The sequence below is a fragment of the Lytechinus pictus genome, chromosome 12, assembly GCF_037042905.1.
Source record: "Lytechinus pictus isolate F3 Inbred chromosome 12, Lp3.0, whole genome shotgun sequence".
NCBI lineage: Eukaryota > Metazoa > Echinodermata > Echinoidea > Temnopleuroida > Toxopneustidae > Lytechinus > Lytechinus pictus.
This window is the reverse complement of record NC_087256.1, coordinates 16,142,542-16,162,698: the sequence shown is the minus strand read 5'-3', so window position 1 is coordinate 16,162,698 and position 20,157 is coordinate 16,142,542. Positions and strand designations below refer to the sequence as shown.

Here is a 20,157-nt window from a genome sequence, read left to right as displayed (position 1 = left end):
GAAAATGAAATGCATATGTCATTTTCATCATCATCACCATCATCATAATAATAATAATAATAATCATCATCATCAACATCATCATCATCATCATCACCACCACCATCATCATCATCATCACCACCATCATCATCGTCATCATCATCATCACTAAATCATCTCTGCCACAATCGTCATCTTTATCATCATCAACATCATCATCATCATCATCATCACTATCCTCATCTTTGGCACCATTGTCATTACCATCATCAATAATACAATAAAAATACAAATGAACAATACACCTTTGCTACTTCTTTAGCTAAAAAGATTAATTTTTTTTTTTTTTAATGTCATATTTCATGAAAATCATGATTCAACTAGCTATCTTTCGAACCCTAGCCTCACACCCATACAAGAATGAGCACAGACAGATAAGGTACACACTGCACAGTGTAATTATAAAGAAAACTAGAATCCAACACATGTCCCAAGTTTTGAACTCAAACGTCAAAATCAAATTTGTTAATAAAAGCAAAAGAAATATGCAACTACGATTAACCTCTTGTTTAATACACATCATCAGCTGAGAGATACTTAACCCTCACTGCATGTAAGCTAGGATATTTCAGTAGATCATATGACTGGGACAGAGAGAGGTCCTGGGAGCCCCCCCCCCCCCCTTCTTCCCCTCCCCTTTCCAACTGGATCTTGAATGTCATGAAAATCTGAAAAATGCTGCTCGTGGCATAATCTACCACTTTGCTTAGTATTTTTTGTGATTTCACTGATTATGATAAACTTGTGAATAAAGGTCAAGAGGTGATAATTTTGCGTTGGCGGTGACACCTAGTCTTTTCGCAAATTAGACACACCCCCCCCCAAAAAAAAATTAATAAAATACTCCCACACATGAACTACTTACAGATTTTGTGACAAATACCAGAATGATAATGCGATCATTATTGATGAAACGTGTGAAAAGAGACAAAAGGCGGTGCTGCACCATCCCGAGTTTGCTCAATCTTGAGATTTTAGCCCCATCGGCCCTCTTCACGATTAATCTCGAGATTCAAGAAACCCCGTCTACACCATGGCAAGAAGAGCGATTCCTGCTCGAGCGAGGCATCGATGCATTATGGTCTGACGCCGTGAATAAATAACCCCGAGTGCGTCTGCACCTACGAAATAGCGCGATAATTCGTAAAATAGCGTGCTATTTTGCAAATAATCCCAAGTTGACTTGGGATTGCAATCTCGAGATTAATCCTACGAACTAGCGCGATAATTGCGTCTCCATTGCAAATGATCTCGAGATTGTTCAGATCGGGATAATTTGTCGGTTCAGAAATAGCGCGCTAATTTGAAAACTCGGGATGGTGCAGACGGCCCTAAAAAGAATCTTACACACATCAGGAGAAGAGAAGGAATATGACCTTGATTCAAACAGCAGATAAGGAAGGGAGTGGAAGGTAGTAGCCATGGTTATTAAAAGATCAATATTACCTGTTGGAGGACTTTATCAGTGAAAATCTCCTGGAGTTGTGCAATCTCAACGACTTTGCCCTCGATTTGTCTGTAAAATTGAGGAAAGTTAAAAAAAGGTTAGTTAGATTCAAATGTTGGCTTCATATTGCATTAGATTTATTTTTAGCCAACACGTTCTCAAGAAGAATATAATAAAAGGCCTCAGGCCGAATCACAGGTATAAACTCTATGGGAGGTTTTCTCGGCCTTGACTATATCTCTGTGCTTTAGATTTGAGATGCCTTAAGGCCACCGCACACCTTACGATTGGTCTCAACCAGATTTTGAAATAGAATGTAGTAGAATTTGATGCTAATGTTGAGACATGGAACATCTTACTGTTTAATGTTCTAAATCATCGTACAAATACCTACTTTCAAATCCATGACTTGCTACCATCTTTATAATAAAAAAGCGAATGTAATATCTAGTCATAATGACGTCATTACAATCGTACGATTAGCTACGATTTGAAACTAATTTGACCTTTACTCCAAAATTAAGGCTTGCAATCATCCCAAATTGTTATATGTGTATTCTTTCAGTTATTTTGAACCTCAAATAAAAATACATGTATACTTTTCATTCAAATTTTCAGAAAATGAGCAAAATACGATTTGTTCCAAATCGGATCATACATGTAGACCAGTCATAAGGTGTGCAGTGGCCTTTAAATATTGTTTTACAAAAGCTAGAAGAGAAGCTTCTCTAAAATTAAAAAAATGCAACCCAAATGGAAAGAATGTTGAATCATATCAGAATGTTATCCCCTCCTTGAGATTCACATTCATTTCCTTTTTATCATTAGCACCTGTACTGTAAGCAATAGAAGTTTCTAAATGGAGATGGGGGTATAAAATGCAGTACATTTTCATCCAAGATAAGTCATGGTGCATCAAACTTTCTTAAGTCACGGTGCATCAAACTTTCTGAAGTCACGGTGCATCAAACTTTCTGAAGTCACGGTGCATCAAACTTTTTTAAGTCACTGTGCATCAAACTTTCTTAAGTCACGGTGCATCAAACTTTCTTAAGTCACTGTGCATCAAACTTTCTGAAGACTTGGTGCATCAAACTTCCTTAAGTCATGGTGCATCAAACTTTTTGAAATCATGGTGCAGCAAAATTTCTTTACTAAGTCACTGTGCATCAAACTTTATTTAGACACAGTGCATCATACTTTCTTAAGTCACGGTTCATCCAAATTTCCACCTCATTCCTACCCTAATCACTCCCTAAAATCCTTAAATCCTTATTCTTTGTGGCAATGGTTTTCTTCAGTTTTCAAAACTGCCACAACATTTCTATAAAGAATTACTAAAGAATTATTATATATATTTTATTACTCAGCTGGTAAGGGGTGAAAATGCATAAAGCTGCATTGCTGTGTTTAAAGCATTCGATTGGTATAGGATTTGTGTAAATTTCACTCTTTGGGTCTGGTCTGGGTCTGTCAACATTGCCAGATGAGCTAAAGCAAACAAAGGACCTTAAATAAAAGAACAGCCCCACAGACATCAACAATGTACCAGAGCCCCAAACTGGCTCTTTAATACAACTAATGATTAACTCTACTTGTAACGCTGTGAGATGGATTAAAATAACCCGGGTATATCAGGGTTAGTCTCTAAAATCACATGACTTTTAGCCAATCATTTAGCATGTACATAAGTACGCAGAATAGAGAGATGAATGCCTTCCCCAATACTGTAGAGCAAAGATGGGAGGGGTCTATACCATGTGCCTATTAATAAGCAATCATAAACAGACTGACCACAAGTCCAAGGTCTTGTTTCATAAAGATTTTTAACTTTGCCATTGTTTTAACTACCATGGTGACCACATTTATAATATACCCCACAAGATCAAAAAAATTCTCTCACACTTGAATTCTCAAAGAATAAATATGAACCATTTATTTAGGACCATATGTATTAAAAAAATCTAAAACCACAGAAAGTATAATGCAATTCTGGAAACGGCACTTAAAGGGATATAAAATCAAATCATCAACATTTTTATAAAATTGAAAAACAAAATGAATTGAATGAAAAGAAATATTAGAGTCCTAGACTATACAGTAGTTCCATGGGCACCTACCTTACTTCATCCACAAGGCAGTTCATATCATTGAATAATCTTTCATTTTCTTGTTGAAACTGCAAAGAAAATGTATAAGAATAATTAGAAAAAAACAACAATGACGAACAAGTACTGAAATTACTACATCAAATTGATCATCATATGCAAATATTCTTAATGCATGCAACACTAGGTCCCCATGACATAAGAGATATATATTCAGTATTTGCATTTTAAATATGTACTGGGGCACGTCACACAAAACTTAGCAATGATCGTAGAACATTTTTCTACGACTGATTACATTGACTACAATGTACAATCAATCGTGGAAATCAAGCGTACGATTAATTGCTAACCTTTATGTTACAGAACCCAGGTGTTGTGGCTGAGTGGATAAGTCTCCAGACTTTGAGCCACTGCCGCAGCACTTGTGTCCTTTGGCAAATCGTTTATATACATTTGCCACGCTCAACCCAGGTGTAGTAAATAGGTGCCTGGGAGGAAGAAATTCCTTGAATGCTCGAGCGCCCGATCAGGGTAGCCATGCTACAGCCGAGGCAATTATATGCAATGCTTGCATTAAAGGAGAACTACATGTATAGTGATTATGAATGTGGTCGTATTATATGTCAATGGAAAGGTAATGATGTGGGGATTATCAGTGGGTCATTCAAAAATAACGAAAATAATACTTAAGGTGAAAATCGCCGATTAAAACACGCTCAAAATGCCTCTCCGAAATATGCCTCGCATCGGTCTCTTGAATTTGATGACGTCACTTTCTGTACGAGATGCGTGATTGGCTCTCCCACGTGAAGCTCCACTTGCATGCAAAACCTGTAGCGATGGTACGTTTTCTCCACACTGTCACTGAATACTTCGATCACGAAATGAAAGAAAACCCAGAATTTTATCTAGATTTGGATTGTCAAATTGATGATTTTGAAGGTGAAGAGAATGATGATGAAATGAACAACAAAGTGATGTACATGTAGTTGGAGGTAAATTGGGGGAATTACGCCGATGATGATGAGTCGGACAATTCAACTTGCAACACGATCACATGCCGATTCGCTACCTAACTCATGCAGCTGCTAAGTGCTAGCTACACCGCGCGGGCCAAATTGAATTCATGAAAATGAATTACCACACTGTCCAGACAGAGTCTCTTACCTCTGTGACTATGAAGAAGGAAAATAATGATAAAACTGTAATTACAAACAAGTGAATGTAATCCGAACCTGAAGGCAACTCAACGAATAGCAGCAGACGATAAGCACCGACGATAAACTTCATGTGGCTGGGATAGATTGTCACTCGTTCTGTTAGATGTAATTTTTATCTCATTAATTTGACAAAATTACGAAACTCTGGGAATTATTTATCTATATAAAAATATAGTAACATCTCGTATTATTTTTTTAATTACGATAAAACCTTTTAAAAGCTCGTATATGTGATCGTAATCAAAATCACAAACATGCCGTATTGCTTGCTCGCCTTGGCTGAGAGAGTAGATCTATGCACGTGTTGCTCAGCTCTCAAGCTACGCATGTTGGGGATCTTTTACATCTAATTTTAATTTACCTCAACGTTTTCCTTCAAAAAACGTTTGATCGTAATTTAAAAATTATACGAGATGTTACTATATTTTTATATAGATGAATAATTCCCCGAGTTTCGTAATTTTGTCAAATTAATGAGATAAAAATTACATCTAACAGAACGAGTGACAATCTATCCCAGCCACATGAAGTTTATCATCGGTGCATATCGTCTGCTGCTATTCGTTGAGTTGATTTGCCTTCAGGTTCGGATTACATTCACTTATTTGTAAGTACAGTTTTATCATTATTTTCCTTCTTCATAGTCACAGAAGTAAGAGACTCTGTCTGGACAGTGTGGTAAGTCATTTTCGTGAATTCAATTTGGCACGCGCGGTGTAGCGAGCACTTAGCAGCTGCATGAGTTGGTAGCGAATCGGCATGTGATCGTGTTGCAAGTTGAATTGTCCGACTCCTCATCATCGATTCCCCCAATTTACCCCCAACTACGTCACTTTGTTGTTCACTTCTCATCATTCTCTTCATCTTCAAAATCATCAATTTGAAAATCCAAATCTGGATAAAATTCTGGGTTTTCTTTCATTTCGTGATCGAAGTATTCAGTGACAATGTGGAGAAAACGTACCCTCGCAACAGGTTTTGCATGCAAGTGGAGCTTCACGTGGGAGAGCCAATCACGCCTCTCGTACAGAAAGTGACGTCATAAAAAATCCCCAATTTCGCGGACGTAATTCTGCATGTTTGAAGCATTCAGAGAGAGAACTTTACACTATCAATTAACTGAGTTCCATCGGTCTCCATGATAAATGATGTACACCATCGTGTTCTCCTTATGTTCTCCTTTGATTTGATATATGATTCTCCATTTTTACGATTTTCAATATATTTCTCCTTTAAGCATTACATATAATTATTATCATGATTACTATGATCGAAAAACTTTTTGAATGCCTAATTTTTCAATAGATTGTAGCTTTATGGCTGTGAGTGATCAGAAAGGGCTTAAAAAGCTGAAAGTGCAAAAATGCCTCCATACTTCTAAACCAAGGATGTTTACAAAATAGCTGAAAATAATGTTCGTATGTCCTACAAGTTAAGCATGTACAAATGGACAAGGCATTAACTGGATCCTGAACAGGAACAAAATAATAATCTGGGGCTTCTTTTTTTCAGCTCACCACCCAAAATTTGTAACATTGTATTACAATTTACATTGGATCTTATAGAAATTTTCAGGGCTCTTTTGGGTATTTTGGCGGCGAATTTGTCCTGCGCCCCATGTAATTTTCCCAAATTCTGAAGGTGAGCAACATTCTTCATTCATTTCTCCCACCACCTAATTATACGTTACATTTTGGGGTAAGTACTCCACTAAACTCTGAGGCTACTTGCAATACATATATCTCTTTCTAAACCTATGACCAAACTCTAAAAAATATGCATATATATGATATAAAATCATAGTTGTTTTGCATTGCATCTACAATTTATTGGTCCTCTTGCATTGCATCCCCCCCCAAAAAAAAAAAGTACATGTAATTAATAAATGAATAGAAAAAAATCAGAGTGACAGAAAAGCAAAAGTTTAAGTAAAATCAGACAAAAAATAAGAAAGTTATAAATTCTTTAAATTGTTTGCAAAAAAGTAATTCACTAAATGCATGGGCACTCAAATTGACTAAATGGGTGATGTCATTGTGATGTAAAGAACAATTAATCTATCTACTTGAATACATAGATTAACTGAAATGTCATCTTTTAAAATAGTCTTAATTGGAATAATGTTTTACTTTTATGAGAATATATATATAACAAAATGCTATGTCATACTTAGGAGAAAATCATGAATTCATATAAGGTAAAAGGTCAAATATGAGGGTTGCCCTTACAATATGTCACAATCTATTCACCAACTTGCCAATTTGAAATTTATATAGTCTTAGTGATCTCATCTTTTGAGAGAGCCAAAACTTTCTTATAGAGTACCAAAGTGATGATGTCACAAAAACTTTTTTGCATTTCAGCGTTTTTGATACCCTATTTTGGTAGAGCATGATGAAAAACCCCCACTACCACAATTTGGTGGGAATAGGTCCATGGGGGCCTCAGATATGACCTCATGAATACATAATTAGCCCCATTGAAGTCAGTGTATTATTGGCCTGGTTCTAAATGTTAGGAACAAATAATTTCAATACCATGGTTGGATCAACCCTTGATGGTACTCCATGAACCGTATTTAACAAGAGGTTTAAACTATAAACTTTAAGCTTTAAACTGTAGATTTTATGTACAGAATTGCAGCTATTTCAGCATTTATACTGCAAAAACATCCATTAATAAATGCACGCTTTTGGCAAAGGATGCTACCCTCATGCTTGAATGAGGTGCAAGTGTATGAGAAATCTGCATAGTCCATTGCTTCGTACCTCTTCCTTGGTTAAATCTCTTTTGTGAATTCTGGTCAATATTATTTTCCCTATGAACAAATAATAATTACCATTCTTATCTCGTCTGGTGAGAGGTCATCATCTTCTTCTCCTTCTGGACTTGTTAGATTCGGGTCAAATGCTGGGTTTTCTGCAATAAACAGAAATTAAGAAAAAAAAGTTCAAGAATTGCATTTATTCAATAATCATCAAACTTTCCATATCAAGAACACTACTTTGGATATATAACATTTCTTTATCTTTTGATGGTTCTGGGCATTTCAGGAAAGTTGTCAGCACTGACTTTATTTGTCAGCTTTGATGATTTTGAGATGCACTGATCTCTGGCAAAGAATGACAACTTGCCAGTGCTGACGAGCTTCATGATTTGGTGCCCAGAATGAGGGTCTCGCATCAGTCAACAAAGTCAGAGGAGACTATATGTGACCTGCCACCCCCCAAAAAAATAAATGAATGAATCGCCCAAATAAATTGTAAGACTTTTTTAAATACTGAGCTTGAAAATGCACACCTTAGGCTTTGAAATGATATATACCCTGAACTTGTCAATATTAATCAACACTAATCCACTCAAGTACTTGACTGAATGTAGAAGAATTTAAAAAAAGAGCAAGAAAAATAAGGAAACACAAGGTTTGAAGTTCAGGGTTCACTCAAGCATGAGATGAGCACACTGTGTAATCTCAGTTAAAATTCCAGCAAGTCCACAAAAACTGGTGTCATGGAAACTCTTGTATCTCATCTTTTATCCAACTTTACAACTTTGAATGTTTGACAGTATTTTATAAAGGCAATTTTGATTTTGATTTAATTTTTTTTTGAAGACCAAATTTCTAGTTTGGGGCTTTTTGGCTTTTTAACCCTTTGAGCCCAATGAGCCGGTATTCAGGCCTACCAGTGAACGCACATATACCCGATATACCCGGAATACCGGCCTGAAGCCATGTGACTTATAAAACATGGGTTCTAAATGTCAGGTGATCTTTGAAAGATGACGTCATCTTTCTAGTACGTGTAGGGATATTTAGTCGATAATTTCAGTCAAGATTGGCATTGATTTCGGAAGGATTTAGCCTAAAGAAAGGCCAAAATATGCTACTCTACAGCGGTGGCTCGTGTGGCATGTGCGGTAATACACGGTGTAATGTGCAACGAGGCACGTGCTGACTATGGGGAAGCTTTTGATAAATCTGACTTTAGTCAAAACAGTGATTTTGAGCCCAAAACAGACACTAAAATTGATATTTCTGTTTGTAGACTAGGTCTACGAGAAGCTAAACTTCTTCAGCCGGACCGGTCCGGCTACTAGCGGGGGGAAGATGCCGTTGGGCCCAAATCATACATGTAGGAGTTTGTGAATGTGGTCGATACGTGCAAATAATTCAGGGTATGGATCACCGCCGCCCCTAATAATTTAGGGTCCAAGGGTTAACAAGAACTTTCTCTGAAAACTTATTCTTGGTTTGGTATGGCTGGTCACATATAACAACAAAAGAGGGCGCTGTTCTGCTGTTGCCATTTGAGTGAATATGTCTCTCTGAAATATCAATAATTTTCAAGTTTTCAGGGTTGTCTGTTTTACTAACATGTAAGTGTTCGTCCAGCCTAAGTACTAGTTACTTTCTTGGTAATGCATCTAATCTGTCCTTCTATTCTTCCTGTCTTTCCTTTCTCTTCATTTAAATTCCTGATTGCTTGCCGAGTTTGGTTTAAATTTTTTATGCATGTCCAATACTCCATGTTATTGTTCAGTGCTCCTTTCAGCTTTGCATAGTGCCTTTTTGTAATATTTTGTAATATTCTTCTGGTTATCTTTGCAAGGTTGAACGGAGCTCACATTTTACCGTGTGCTGATTAATTATGTATATTATATATTTTTTTCCTTATTTTATTTTGTATAATGTAATGTCAAACTTATATGTAAATCTTTTACCTTGTACATGTACAAACATTTGTAATTCAGCCTCTGGCTACAAAGAATGTTTTGATACTTCAATAAAGACCATTATTATTATTATATCATTATTATAATAAAATGCATGTAGTGGAACTAACACAAACAATTTTTCATTTTTTGTATCAGATTGGTCAAAATGGTCATTCAAGCATGCCAACCACAACAGACTTACATTGACCACAGCTCTGATACGAGAGCATTTCTAATAACTGTACAAGACATCTCACCAGAGACCAAATGCAAAAATAATGCAATTGAATTGAACCCACGACCTTTGGTTCGACAGGTAGATGCTTTACCAACTTCACTCTGTAATGAAATTAACTTCATGATAGCCTTCCAGCTTGAAATGAACACTATGATTAGGGTACAATCTGAGCTAGAGACACAAGTCAGAACAGTCAAGCTTGAGTCAAACTTTACTCTCTATGAAACTTACTTTTGACTTTCTCTTCTCCCTTGCTAGAAACAGGTTGATTCAACCGAGCTAAAGGTCCTTCCTGTCTCAGTCTTGATCTATGTGGGATAAGAAAGTGATAGGAGACACTGAAAATTTGCATGAAAATACGTCCATTTTAAAGTATACCGATAAGACACAGGTTTGTCTTAGTAGCAATGCAATCAAGGGTACTCGGAATTTGCGACAATCAAGAGGAGCTTGCGAGTGCTACTACTGCATAACATTTTCAATACCTGATAAAGACTACAATGCCACTTCCATCACAAATTTCACCCTATATGCATTATTAGTTTTATAAAAACGGGTCAGCAATATGCATTTTATTGCAGTGGAATTCAGAAATTTGTTAAAATCCCTTAAATTTCCTTGGATCACACAGATAAAAAGGCCACATCTGTTTTAATATATATTTCTCTGAATAGGCAAATCTAAATGGGAACCACAATTTGTTAAGGCCAAGTTACACTGGAACCAAATCGGATGCGAATCCATCCGAAAACACATAATTGGTTTCGGTAGTATTCTGTTCTCCATCCGCGAATACGAGAAAATTCAGGAAGGATTCAGGAACATTCACATCCACCAAAACCATCTGAATTAGGCCGAATTGGGATAGAATCAGTCTTTAATAATTAATTCCGGAGAATTTGGTTTTGGTGTAACCCTGGCTTAACAAGGAATTCATGCATACCCTAGCCATGGCATGTTTTCCTTCAGCAAGAAATTTATTCACACGAGCTGCATTTGACACAGGTGAGGTGCATGGGTACAGTACCTGACACAAGTGTTGCTCTAAAAGTTGCAACTAGAGCTAAAGCAGGGGTAATAATAGTGTGCTGTGTATCCTCAGGCGAAAGGTGCTGTGTAAATCCAGCTAATATCATCATTATTATGTTATCACAAAAATAGCCTGCGTGACCTTTCTGTTCTAAAATCATACTTTCTTGTTTCACTTCATAAAAGATTGTGGTGTGGTCATGATTTGTCATTCACATTACCGGTACTCACATGCGCTTCTTGTCAACAACACGCTTCACTCTGATTGCCCTCTGTTCACTGTACAGCTTACATACACCTGTAATACAAAGAGCACAATAACACCATCAGTTCAGTTTCACATGTATTTATTTACAAAACAATTAAAGCTTGAGGTAAAGCTACAAGACGCATTGATTACAAAAAGATGCGCAGTCCTGCATGCCATCAAGGAACACTAACTGTGAAATATTGTGTAAAACTGGAGACATGAAAATGCACTTCTGGGGGTGTTTCACAACGAGTGAATGGAAAGTCATGCGTAAGTGTCAAAGTGTGCATGATATAAAATGCACATCCTCATTGATTTATACGAAGCAGCATATGTCCACTGAGCATGATTAGACCAGCAATTTAAAAGCATGCAACCGAGAGTTTAATTCTAACTAATATCTTTGTGAAACACTCTCCTGAACCGTCACAAGGTGTCTCTATGGAAGTATCTTCTCCTAGTTCTGGGGAGCGTTTCCATCAACATTTTTGTCTGACATGTTGTCACACCTCACAACTATCCTTGATTTTGATTGGCTGAGCACTATTGCAATAGTAACTGCCGGACAAAATGGAACTTGTTGGATAGAACATCCGACAGTCCTTTCATGAAACGCTACCCAGATGTTGATTACAAAATACCTCCATTTCACCCTATCTCCCGTCATTCTATAATCTGGTGTAAGATTTCAGTTTTAGTCCACCTTTGACATTCCTTCCTAATAGGACTGTAAGATAAAAGCCAGTCATGGTAACTACTAGTATTTCAAACTGTGTTCTGTCTGTTTGCATGAATAAACAAATATGTGCCAATGGATTCTGGAAGGTAATGTATAATTTCAGAGAAACTAGCAAAATAAGCAAGGGATTTTATAGTCTAATTTCAGTTACCCCTTTAAGCAAACTATCCCACATATGCTTATCTGTGTTGGCAATCTAAAATGCGATTATTTTTCACCTTAGATTTAAGGATTTTACAAAGTTTAGGTTATGTAACTGTACCAGGAGCCCGTAACACAAAGCTTAGCAATGATCGTAGAACATTTTTTCTACGATTGTTTCCATTGACTACAATGTACAATCAATCGTCAAAATCAAGCGTACGATTAATTACTAACCTTTGTGTTACGGGACCCAGATCTACATCCACAATGAACTTTTTCTCATTTTCTGCTTTTATTGCAGCAAAACTAAAATTGTGCCCAACTTCCCTTTAAGAAAAAAGACAGGTAATAACAGTTTTTCTCACCTTTCAGATAATCATTGATGAGTTCAAAGACTGCTTCTCTATGTTGTCTCACTTGGGAAGGGACATTCTGACGATGAGCTGTATGAAAGGAAAAATGGCTTCAATTTTGTTTTAAAAGATCAGGCATGGTTGATAACACACTAAGAAGAATGTACGGCATAACTTTCATTCTGTGAGAAGCATATTTTTCTACTCTTCATCTCTTTCAAATAATACTGCCAATTGAAGACTAGGCAGGGAATTCAGGAATTTTAAATATGTCATTACTTTCTAATTTTGCTACTGGTTTTGATGGAATATTTTATAAATTCACTTTTCCTCTATTCCATTTCCCCCAAAAGGTTTTGATTCACTTTGACACGATACAGTGCTGATAAAAAGTAAATACAATACCTTCTGCCTTAAGCAACCTTATCGTATCTGTACATGTTCGCATAAAATCCTGGGCGTCTGAGTCTATCTGATCTCTCTCAGCATCTGACATGTGACAGCCATCATTTACAAGATGACTGCAACAAAATGATCAAGAAACAATAACATTCAAATTTATTTCATTGTATTTCCAGGTACACATTATACTCGTAACAATAGTCAAATTCATTACATTTAATTGAAAATAATCATCATACAATATCCAATATACAATATAAAAAAAAGGAAAGATCACCAGCTAATGCAAATGCATTTAAATGTGATAAAGTTTTTTTTTAAATGCCATCCATATCAATCAATATCATTGATCTATTATAAAAAGTGGATGAATATTGGGCTACAATGATAATTTCAAAGTAAATGTCTACACATGTCGGAAAAATCAAGGGAAAAAAAGGACAGGTCATAGTTTTCAGGTCATAATTCATCTATAGCAAATTATTTTGTATACTTACCTTGCAGCATTGATGTACTGCTTCCTGTGTTCAAGCAAAAAATCTTTCAGCTTGGAGATTGTGATCACCTTTCAACAAAAGAAAAAAAAATTAATAAATACAAAACACAAGTGGAGTGCCTCTGGCAGTCTCACCTGCATTGCGCGATTCAATATAGCAGCAGTGCCAGGGTTGGCGCGTTTTAAACGGTGTGTTTTAAAACGCGTTTTAAAACACCCGTTTTTTTTACAAAAAAAAACGTGTTTTAAAACACCGCATAGACTTGTGTGTTATAAATTTGCAATTTTGCATGGATGTGATTTTAGATTGTTTTTTTATACTGTTATTTTTCAAGTGGTGTATTATTTTATTCTAACTAACAAAACTCTTTTTCAACACCACTCCTTTTCTCTTTCTCTTTCCCCCTTTATTCTTTCTTTCTCCATTGCTTTGTCATGTTCCTTTTCTCCCTGTTCAATTGTGCACATCAATCCACATTAAGAATATTCTCACTTTAACAAACATATCTGAGTGTTGTGATCACTTTTTGGACAAGGAAAAAAACACTATTTAAAATTGTTGCACAAGCACAATAATATTTTACAAATAGACTGTAAACCTGACATCATACTCTTGAGGTACACACAAAAGCAGGTAAAACTTTGTGTTTCGTAAAGATGAAGAAAAGTTCTTTAAACAGTATAAGATAATCAGCTAGCAAACCTTAACCCTAACAATTCCAGGGGACCTTAATGGCCCCCTCAAAAATTTCTATGATAAATCCATAGACACAACAGGGCCACGCCATATCATTCAAGACTATTTTGGGGATGCATGCATGGGTATGCATTTATGATATACACCACAAGTGCATATTATCGGATCCCGAATTGCTCAAAAACGTGATTTCATGTATAAACCCAATGTGAGTTCTTGCCAAAATTTGTATCTGTATCATTATTTTTACTTATTGTTAATGATTGGAAAATTATTGCCAAAAATTTCCATTAGTAATAAAAAAAAGTCTAAAAAATCTGTACATAAATATAAAAAAGTTCAAAAAACATTACCGGTAACCTAAATAGACTGGGCTATTTCGTTTCCTAAGAAGACCGAGGGGCCCCCTTATGACCTGGGCCGTCGATCGCGGGATCACAACGAAAATTGGCACGTGCACTACCCATGGCATAATCTAAAAACTATTAATCAAATTTTGCATAAATCTCATTGCTAATTTATGCGTAAAATCAAAAGTTTTCCTCTAATTAACTACATGTAAATTATGTCCCCGAAATGCTCATTTTTGGTTCACAGACTTTATAGGAATCTGATCAAATGTTTATTAAAAAAAATTTCAACATCACATTTATTTTCCTTTGATTTTTTTGTTTTTTCAATGGAAATAGTCAGGGACTACATTTTGACCATAAACAAGGTGAAGTCAATTGATTTTAAACGGTAAAAGGAAAAATAATGACAAATTTATGAATTTTGCCTAAAAACACTATTTGCATTGGATTTGTACACGAATTCATGTTTTTGAGCAATTTTGGGTCTGCATGCACTTACAAAATGTTGCGTAATTTCGGAACCGCATACCAGGGGGTCGCAATTTTGGTCTCAAAATTTGCATGAGACTCGAAAAAGGAAAGTCTGTGAGTGACGCGGTAAAAAAATTTGCGAAGTGGATTTATTGCAAAAAATGACGAGGGGGGCTGAATCAGCCCCCCAGTCTTAATAGGGTTAAAAAAAACATTCTATAGTGAATTTTTTTTTAAATATACATTTAATCAGAATTCCTGAATTAAATAATAAGTAGTTCAAGGGCTTTATTTATAGATTTGAATTGAATTTGTATTTCATGCACTAAAATTGGTATAATTGATTCAAATGAAATAAAGCATATTGATTTAATGAAATTAAGCTTGAAACCCCATATACATGTACGTCAATTTCTTCCATTGTGCAAATTCTTCTCGCCACCCCCCCCCCCCTAGCTGATTGACAAGACTCAATATACCTCGGGACGACATGTATTAGGAATAAATTGTCAACCTTTCTTTTTTTGTAGGCATTCAATTTCCATGATTTAGTAATTTTGGGGGAAATATGAACTTTTCTGTTGGAAATTCATTAACAAAATTGTGGTCATATCTTTTTTAAAACATCAAGAGCTTAAATCACACTGTATTTAGTGTATAATTAATTTAATTTACAGAAAATTGCATCATTCGTTGGAAAAAACACGTTTTAAAACAATAAAAAACGTTTTATTTGTTTTTTTTTAATAAAAAACATTTTTTATTACAACCCTGAGCAGTGCTGACTTTAAAAACTACAATAAAATAATCATTCACAAAAAACACCATTCATATAATGATACAATACTATGTTCATTTACAATAATTGACATTTGACCTTGATCATGCGACCTAAGACTTGTCAGTGATACTCGATTACCCCTATATCCACATTTTATAAACTATATCTATAAACTTTGAAAGTTATGACAGCAATCTAATAATTACATCCAAAATGGACAAAATTCAATGACCTTAAATGACCTTTGACTTTGGTCATGTCACCTGAAACTCGAATGAGATGTTCAGTGATACTTGATTACTTTTATGTCCAAGTTTCATGAATCAGATCCATAAACTTTCAAAGTTATGATGGTGATTCAACAGATCCCCCAACATAGTCAAAGTTCATAGACCATTAACCATGGTCATGTGACCTGAAACTGAGGCAGGATGTTCAGTAATACTTGATTAACGTTATGGCTAAGTTTCATGAACTAGTTCCATATACTTTTTATGCTGTCATTTCAAAAACTTAACCTTCGGTTAAAATTTGGTGTTGACGCCGCCGCCGGAAAAGCGACGCCTATAGTCTCACTCTGCTTCGCAGGTGATTTCAAATGATAATCAACAAAAGTAACTTGGCCGTTAGACATTTCAACAAATTATGCTAAAACGAGTGAGATAAGCAGTTGGCCTGGGAGGATACATTCGATCAATTTTCCAACAATTGACAACTGAATACTACTTTTTCCACTAATAGAATGTTCAACCAGTTGATTGTTGATTTCTGATTTGAGACATTTGATTACCAAAAGTACATGGCTATAATCTTTGATATAAACAAAGTGCAAGAAAACAAATGAAATTTGTGCTAAAATTTAATGAATTCCAAACATTCAAGACATGACAATCACTCAGCTGTGACAGTGGTGTCGTCATACATGTACCGTAGGCGCTGTAATGCGATACTCCACAGAGTCATCTCATGTGACTTCTGATAGACTAGGTCATGTAAATAGGTTAAATTTTTGTGATTTCTGATAATTCAGGAATCTTGACTGTTCAAACTATTAAATTGTTTACCCTGGCAAACAATTGAATGGCAAAAAGGGTATTCGTCCCAGCCTAATAGGCAGTCAATACATTGTAGAGAGTACACTGTAGGAGTATCTGGCTCAATTTTGGTTTTGATGTCATCACCGTTACAGGGTTAAGGAAAAGGAAAGGCTCTCCATCAATCTGCCCAAGCCAAGGGAAATAAATGGTTTTTCAGACCTTGCTCACAATGAATTAGATCTACATACAATTAATTTTTGTGTCCTGTGATTGATACAGACATTAACAATTGCCAGGTATCTAGGAGAGTAACCTTGTGTTAGTAATGATTATACACTCCAATCCAAGTCCAAATGCCTCCTGGCTGTTACCAGGCCTAAATTATGCTGCAGCATGATAAATGATACTTGATAGGACAGCTAATCTACATGTACAGTGGATCATCATGACGGGTGTCGAATTTGTTTCCTCCCTTTTTTTCATTAAAAAGAATTGGTCGCATGCTTAGAATCATGGATTTATTGCACATGTAATTAAAGATGATAAAGTAAAGAATCAAAGTAAATGGAAATTTTTGTGCTTTTCTAATTCTTTTTTCTATCGCTTTTTACCATCTTCTAAGTTTTACTGCTTCAAAATTTTGCCGCACTCTAGGAAGTAGATGTTCACAGCCAATATGGGCGACTCTCACTCTCTCCAATATAGGAGACTATCTCCCACAAAAAATAATTATATTTTACTTACAACCAATATAAAAATTTTATGTAGGCCTAAATGATAATTATTTGTTAAACAATAATTTTGTCTATAGATTGTTCTACAAAACGGCGCTTCATAACGTAGCTCATCGTAGCTACGTCATAACGAAGCGAGTCAAGGGTCAAGCCTACTATTGTATTACGCAGCATGGGAAGATTTTGCAATGGCCACCACAGATCGGTCTGGAAAGAAACCTCTCATTTTTCAAGTTTATAATTTGATACTTTTTACACATTTATATGCATAAGGTGTATAAAATCTTCAAAATCCGATAAATTTCATATTTGGTAAAAATTGGCAGGGCTAAATAGTAATTCTAGAGGGAAATCCCTGTTTAATCATCAAGTTCAACTATCTGGTCCGTGTCAAGGCTCCGTGATGAAAATACAATGACAAAAATATGAAATAAAATCATCACAGAGTCCTCTAGGCTAGCTAGGTGCCCCTGTCGAATAAATGAAGGCACTCGGAAGCTTATTGTTGACTCATTTCTGTGCACATTCAATGCGGTCCTGGTTTTCTGATTATGTCACTTTTAAGATATGATCCTAAAATACCATTTGCAAAAGTTTATGAACTCAGAACAAAACCACAGATTTTTCAGCGACCCCGCTTATCAAATCTGAGCTAAGCCTAAGATAAGGCTATGCTGTCGCGTGCTCTGGAATCATGACGCAGATTCCGCAGCTTTAAAAGGGTAAAATATTACTTTTTTAAAGGAAATTTTGAGTTTAAATTAGGACTTTTCGATGGTAAGCGATTATGCCTGTGCATAACAATGCAATGTTTTTGGTGTGTGTTTTGGTGATTGTGAAATAAGTTGACAATTTGTCACGTCGGTGCAGGAACGCCCTTAGCACCACACTTCCAACACCCTTACACAATGCCCGTATGCGTGCAGCTAAGGGCGTTCCTGCAACGACACAACAAAAAACGATCATCGATTGTCAAGTGACATGTCATAATTCAGCACCTCAAATTTCAGGTGCAAACTATCATTTTCCAGCAAACGTAAACGTATCTAAAATTGGATACAAAAATCTCTGATATTGCCTAGAGGTAGGCACGGCCATGGCGCACTAGCATGCTCTCGCGGATGTGCACAATTTTGTTACGATTTTTAACAAAAATGGCCGATCGAAACGGGGGTAGAAGGAGAGAACTTTTCGTTTTTTTAGGTTCCAGTCTGTGCCCAGATGTCAGGAAACTGCCACTCGTTAGACCTTCATCCATATAATCGTGGTAATTGTATACTTTCTGTTTTCACAATTCATTTGGAGAAATATTTAGACCATAAATCACCCTAGTCCGGTGACTATGGTCAAATACACGGTAAGCTCCTGGGCTCCCGCCCGCGCAGCGGGCGGGAGCTCCCTGGGTTACATTTCCCCCTCTGTGATTGTACCCCTGTACAGTGCATATGGCGGCATCGTAACCAGCGGAATTTTAGCTAGATTTTGATACCAAATTTAGCTTCAAAATCCAACGTAATCCGCTCAAAATAAGCTCAAATCTGATAGCTCATTTTATGTTTCACCACATTTTTATTGCATTTCATGAATTTTGGGTTCAAATCGGTCCAAATTTATGGATGTTTTTTTAAACTTGAATTGATGAAGTTTCGATGTGTGGCCATATTAGACCTGCGCAGGGCATCGCCCTATCTAACCCAGGGAGGGACTGAAGTTAGCAACCAAATCATGCGAACATGTGGCGAACAAACTGCCAGCATGCTGCAGGCGAATCTTTTGGTTGATAACTTCAGTCCATATCAACATTACGGCGCACGGCGAATCCAAGCGATCCGCGAAGAGGATTCGAACAACGACATCGAGATCAAAGCTGAAATACAGCCGTTCCCGATATTTGGAAGAGGTGGGTATATTGACCTCGAAATGTGACTGAGAGACTTGTCATGACATTTGGGAACAAGTATTGGTGATGAGGTATGCTGGTAATCGGCCGGCGGCCGGTGCGAAACTGCATTTAGCGCCCAGCCATATTTGTGAAAAATAAGCAAAACTTTAGTTTAAAAAATGTCATGACTTTTTTATTTTACATCCGATTTTATTAAAGCATTCTGCTAATTTGATTTTTCTGTATTTATTCAAATCAACAATTTTCTGGGGTGGACTTGACCTTTAAATACTGGTGTTAGAAGTTGGAGATAATCTCTCCCATATTGGCTGTGCCTGCCTGTGCAGTGTCTGTGCGCCTCTAGTGCACATATGCCGGAGCTCCGCTGAGCTCCCCCGCCGCGGGCCCCCGAGTCGGCTGAGCTCCCGGCCCGGCTCGCTATCGCCTCTGCTCTGGAACCGATTAAAAAATACTTACCACTTCTTTTGCCTTTAAAGCAAAATCATCTTTCATGGGTTTTGCATGACTCAAGAGGGATGACTTAGAAGTATCTTTGGTAACTCCAAGAGCTTTATTTCTTGTCCGAACTGTTTTAATTGATGCTTTGAAGAGTGGGGTTCTGTCTGCTGCCATATTGACAAATTTTTACTTTTTAGCTTCACACGTCATTCTAAGAGGTGTCGTTGAAGTAAAAATTAAAAAATAAAACCAAGCTACGTACATTCGCACGCTAAATCTCGTGTAAAGATCATTGCAAAAGAAGAGTAAAAGGAAATTATTATAAAACACATAAGAAATAATTTAGAAAACAAAAGAAAGTGAAAGAGATAGAGTAGAATTAAAGAAACAATAAGTCAAGACAAAGCTACACAAGTTTTGGTCTGAGTGACATTATGTTTACGCAGCGGCACATGGGAATAGTGCCCTTTCATTATACCTTGGTCACATTTGTTCTACGGCGGCCGTACGGCGAGTCGAAAACAGCCGTTTTATCAATTTTGATTCAAACCACCTA

General features: G+C 36.5%; 1 protein-coding gene across 1 annotated transcript; it reads right to left on the bottom strand.

Moving 5' to 3' along the window:
* Window positions 1-312: 312 nt before the first annotated feature.
* On the bottom strand, window positions 313-19,821 carry LOC129272471 (syntaxin-18-like). The gene is made up of 9 exons (XM_064107845.1): window positions 19,620-19,821; window positions 13,189-13,256; window positions 12,695-12,810; window positions 12,302-12,379; window positions 11,035-11,101; window positions 10,006-10,082; window positions 7,660-7,739; window positions 3,610-3,668; window positions 313-1,558 (listed from the first exon to the last, which is right to left on the bottom strand). Exons 1-9 carry the CDS (start codon window positions 19,773-19,775, stop codon window positions 1,471-1,473), a joined length of 789 nt encoding a protein of 262 aa, XP_063963915.1. The 5' UTR covers window positions 19,776-19,821; the 3' UTR covers window positions 313-1,470.
* Window positions 19,822-20,157: the final 336 nt, after the last annotated feature.

Excerpts from the sequence above, each read along its gene's own strand:
- LOC129272471 (XM_064107845.1), bottom strand. The coding sequence starts at position 19,775 with ATGGCAGCAGACAGAACCCCACTCTTCAAAGCATCAATTAAAACAGTT. Across the intron at positions 11,102-12,301 it reads CATCAATGATTATCTGAAAG|GTGTATGTAAGCTGTACAGT; the intron begins GTGAGAAAAACT and ends TTTGTATTACAG. Across the intron at positions 3,669-7,659 it reads CACCAGACGAGATAAGAATG|TTTCAACAAGAAAATGAAAG; the intron begins GTAATTATTATT and ends TTTTCTTTGCAG.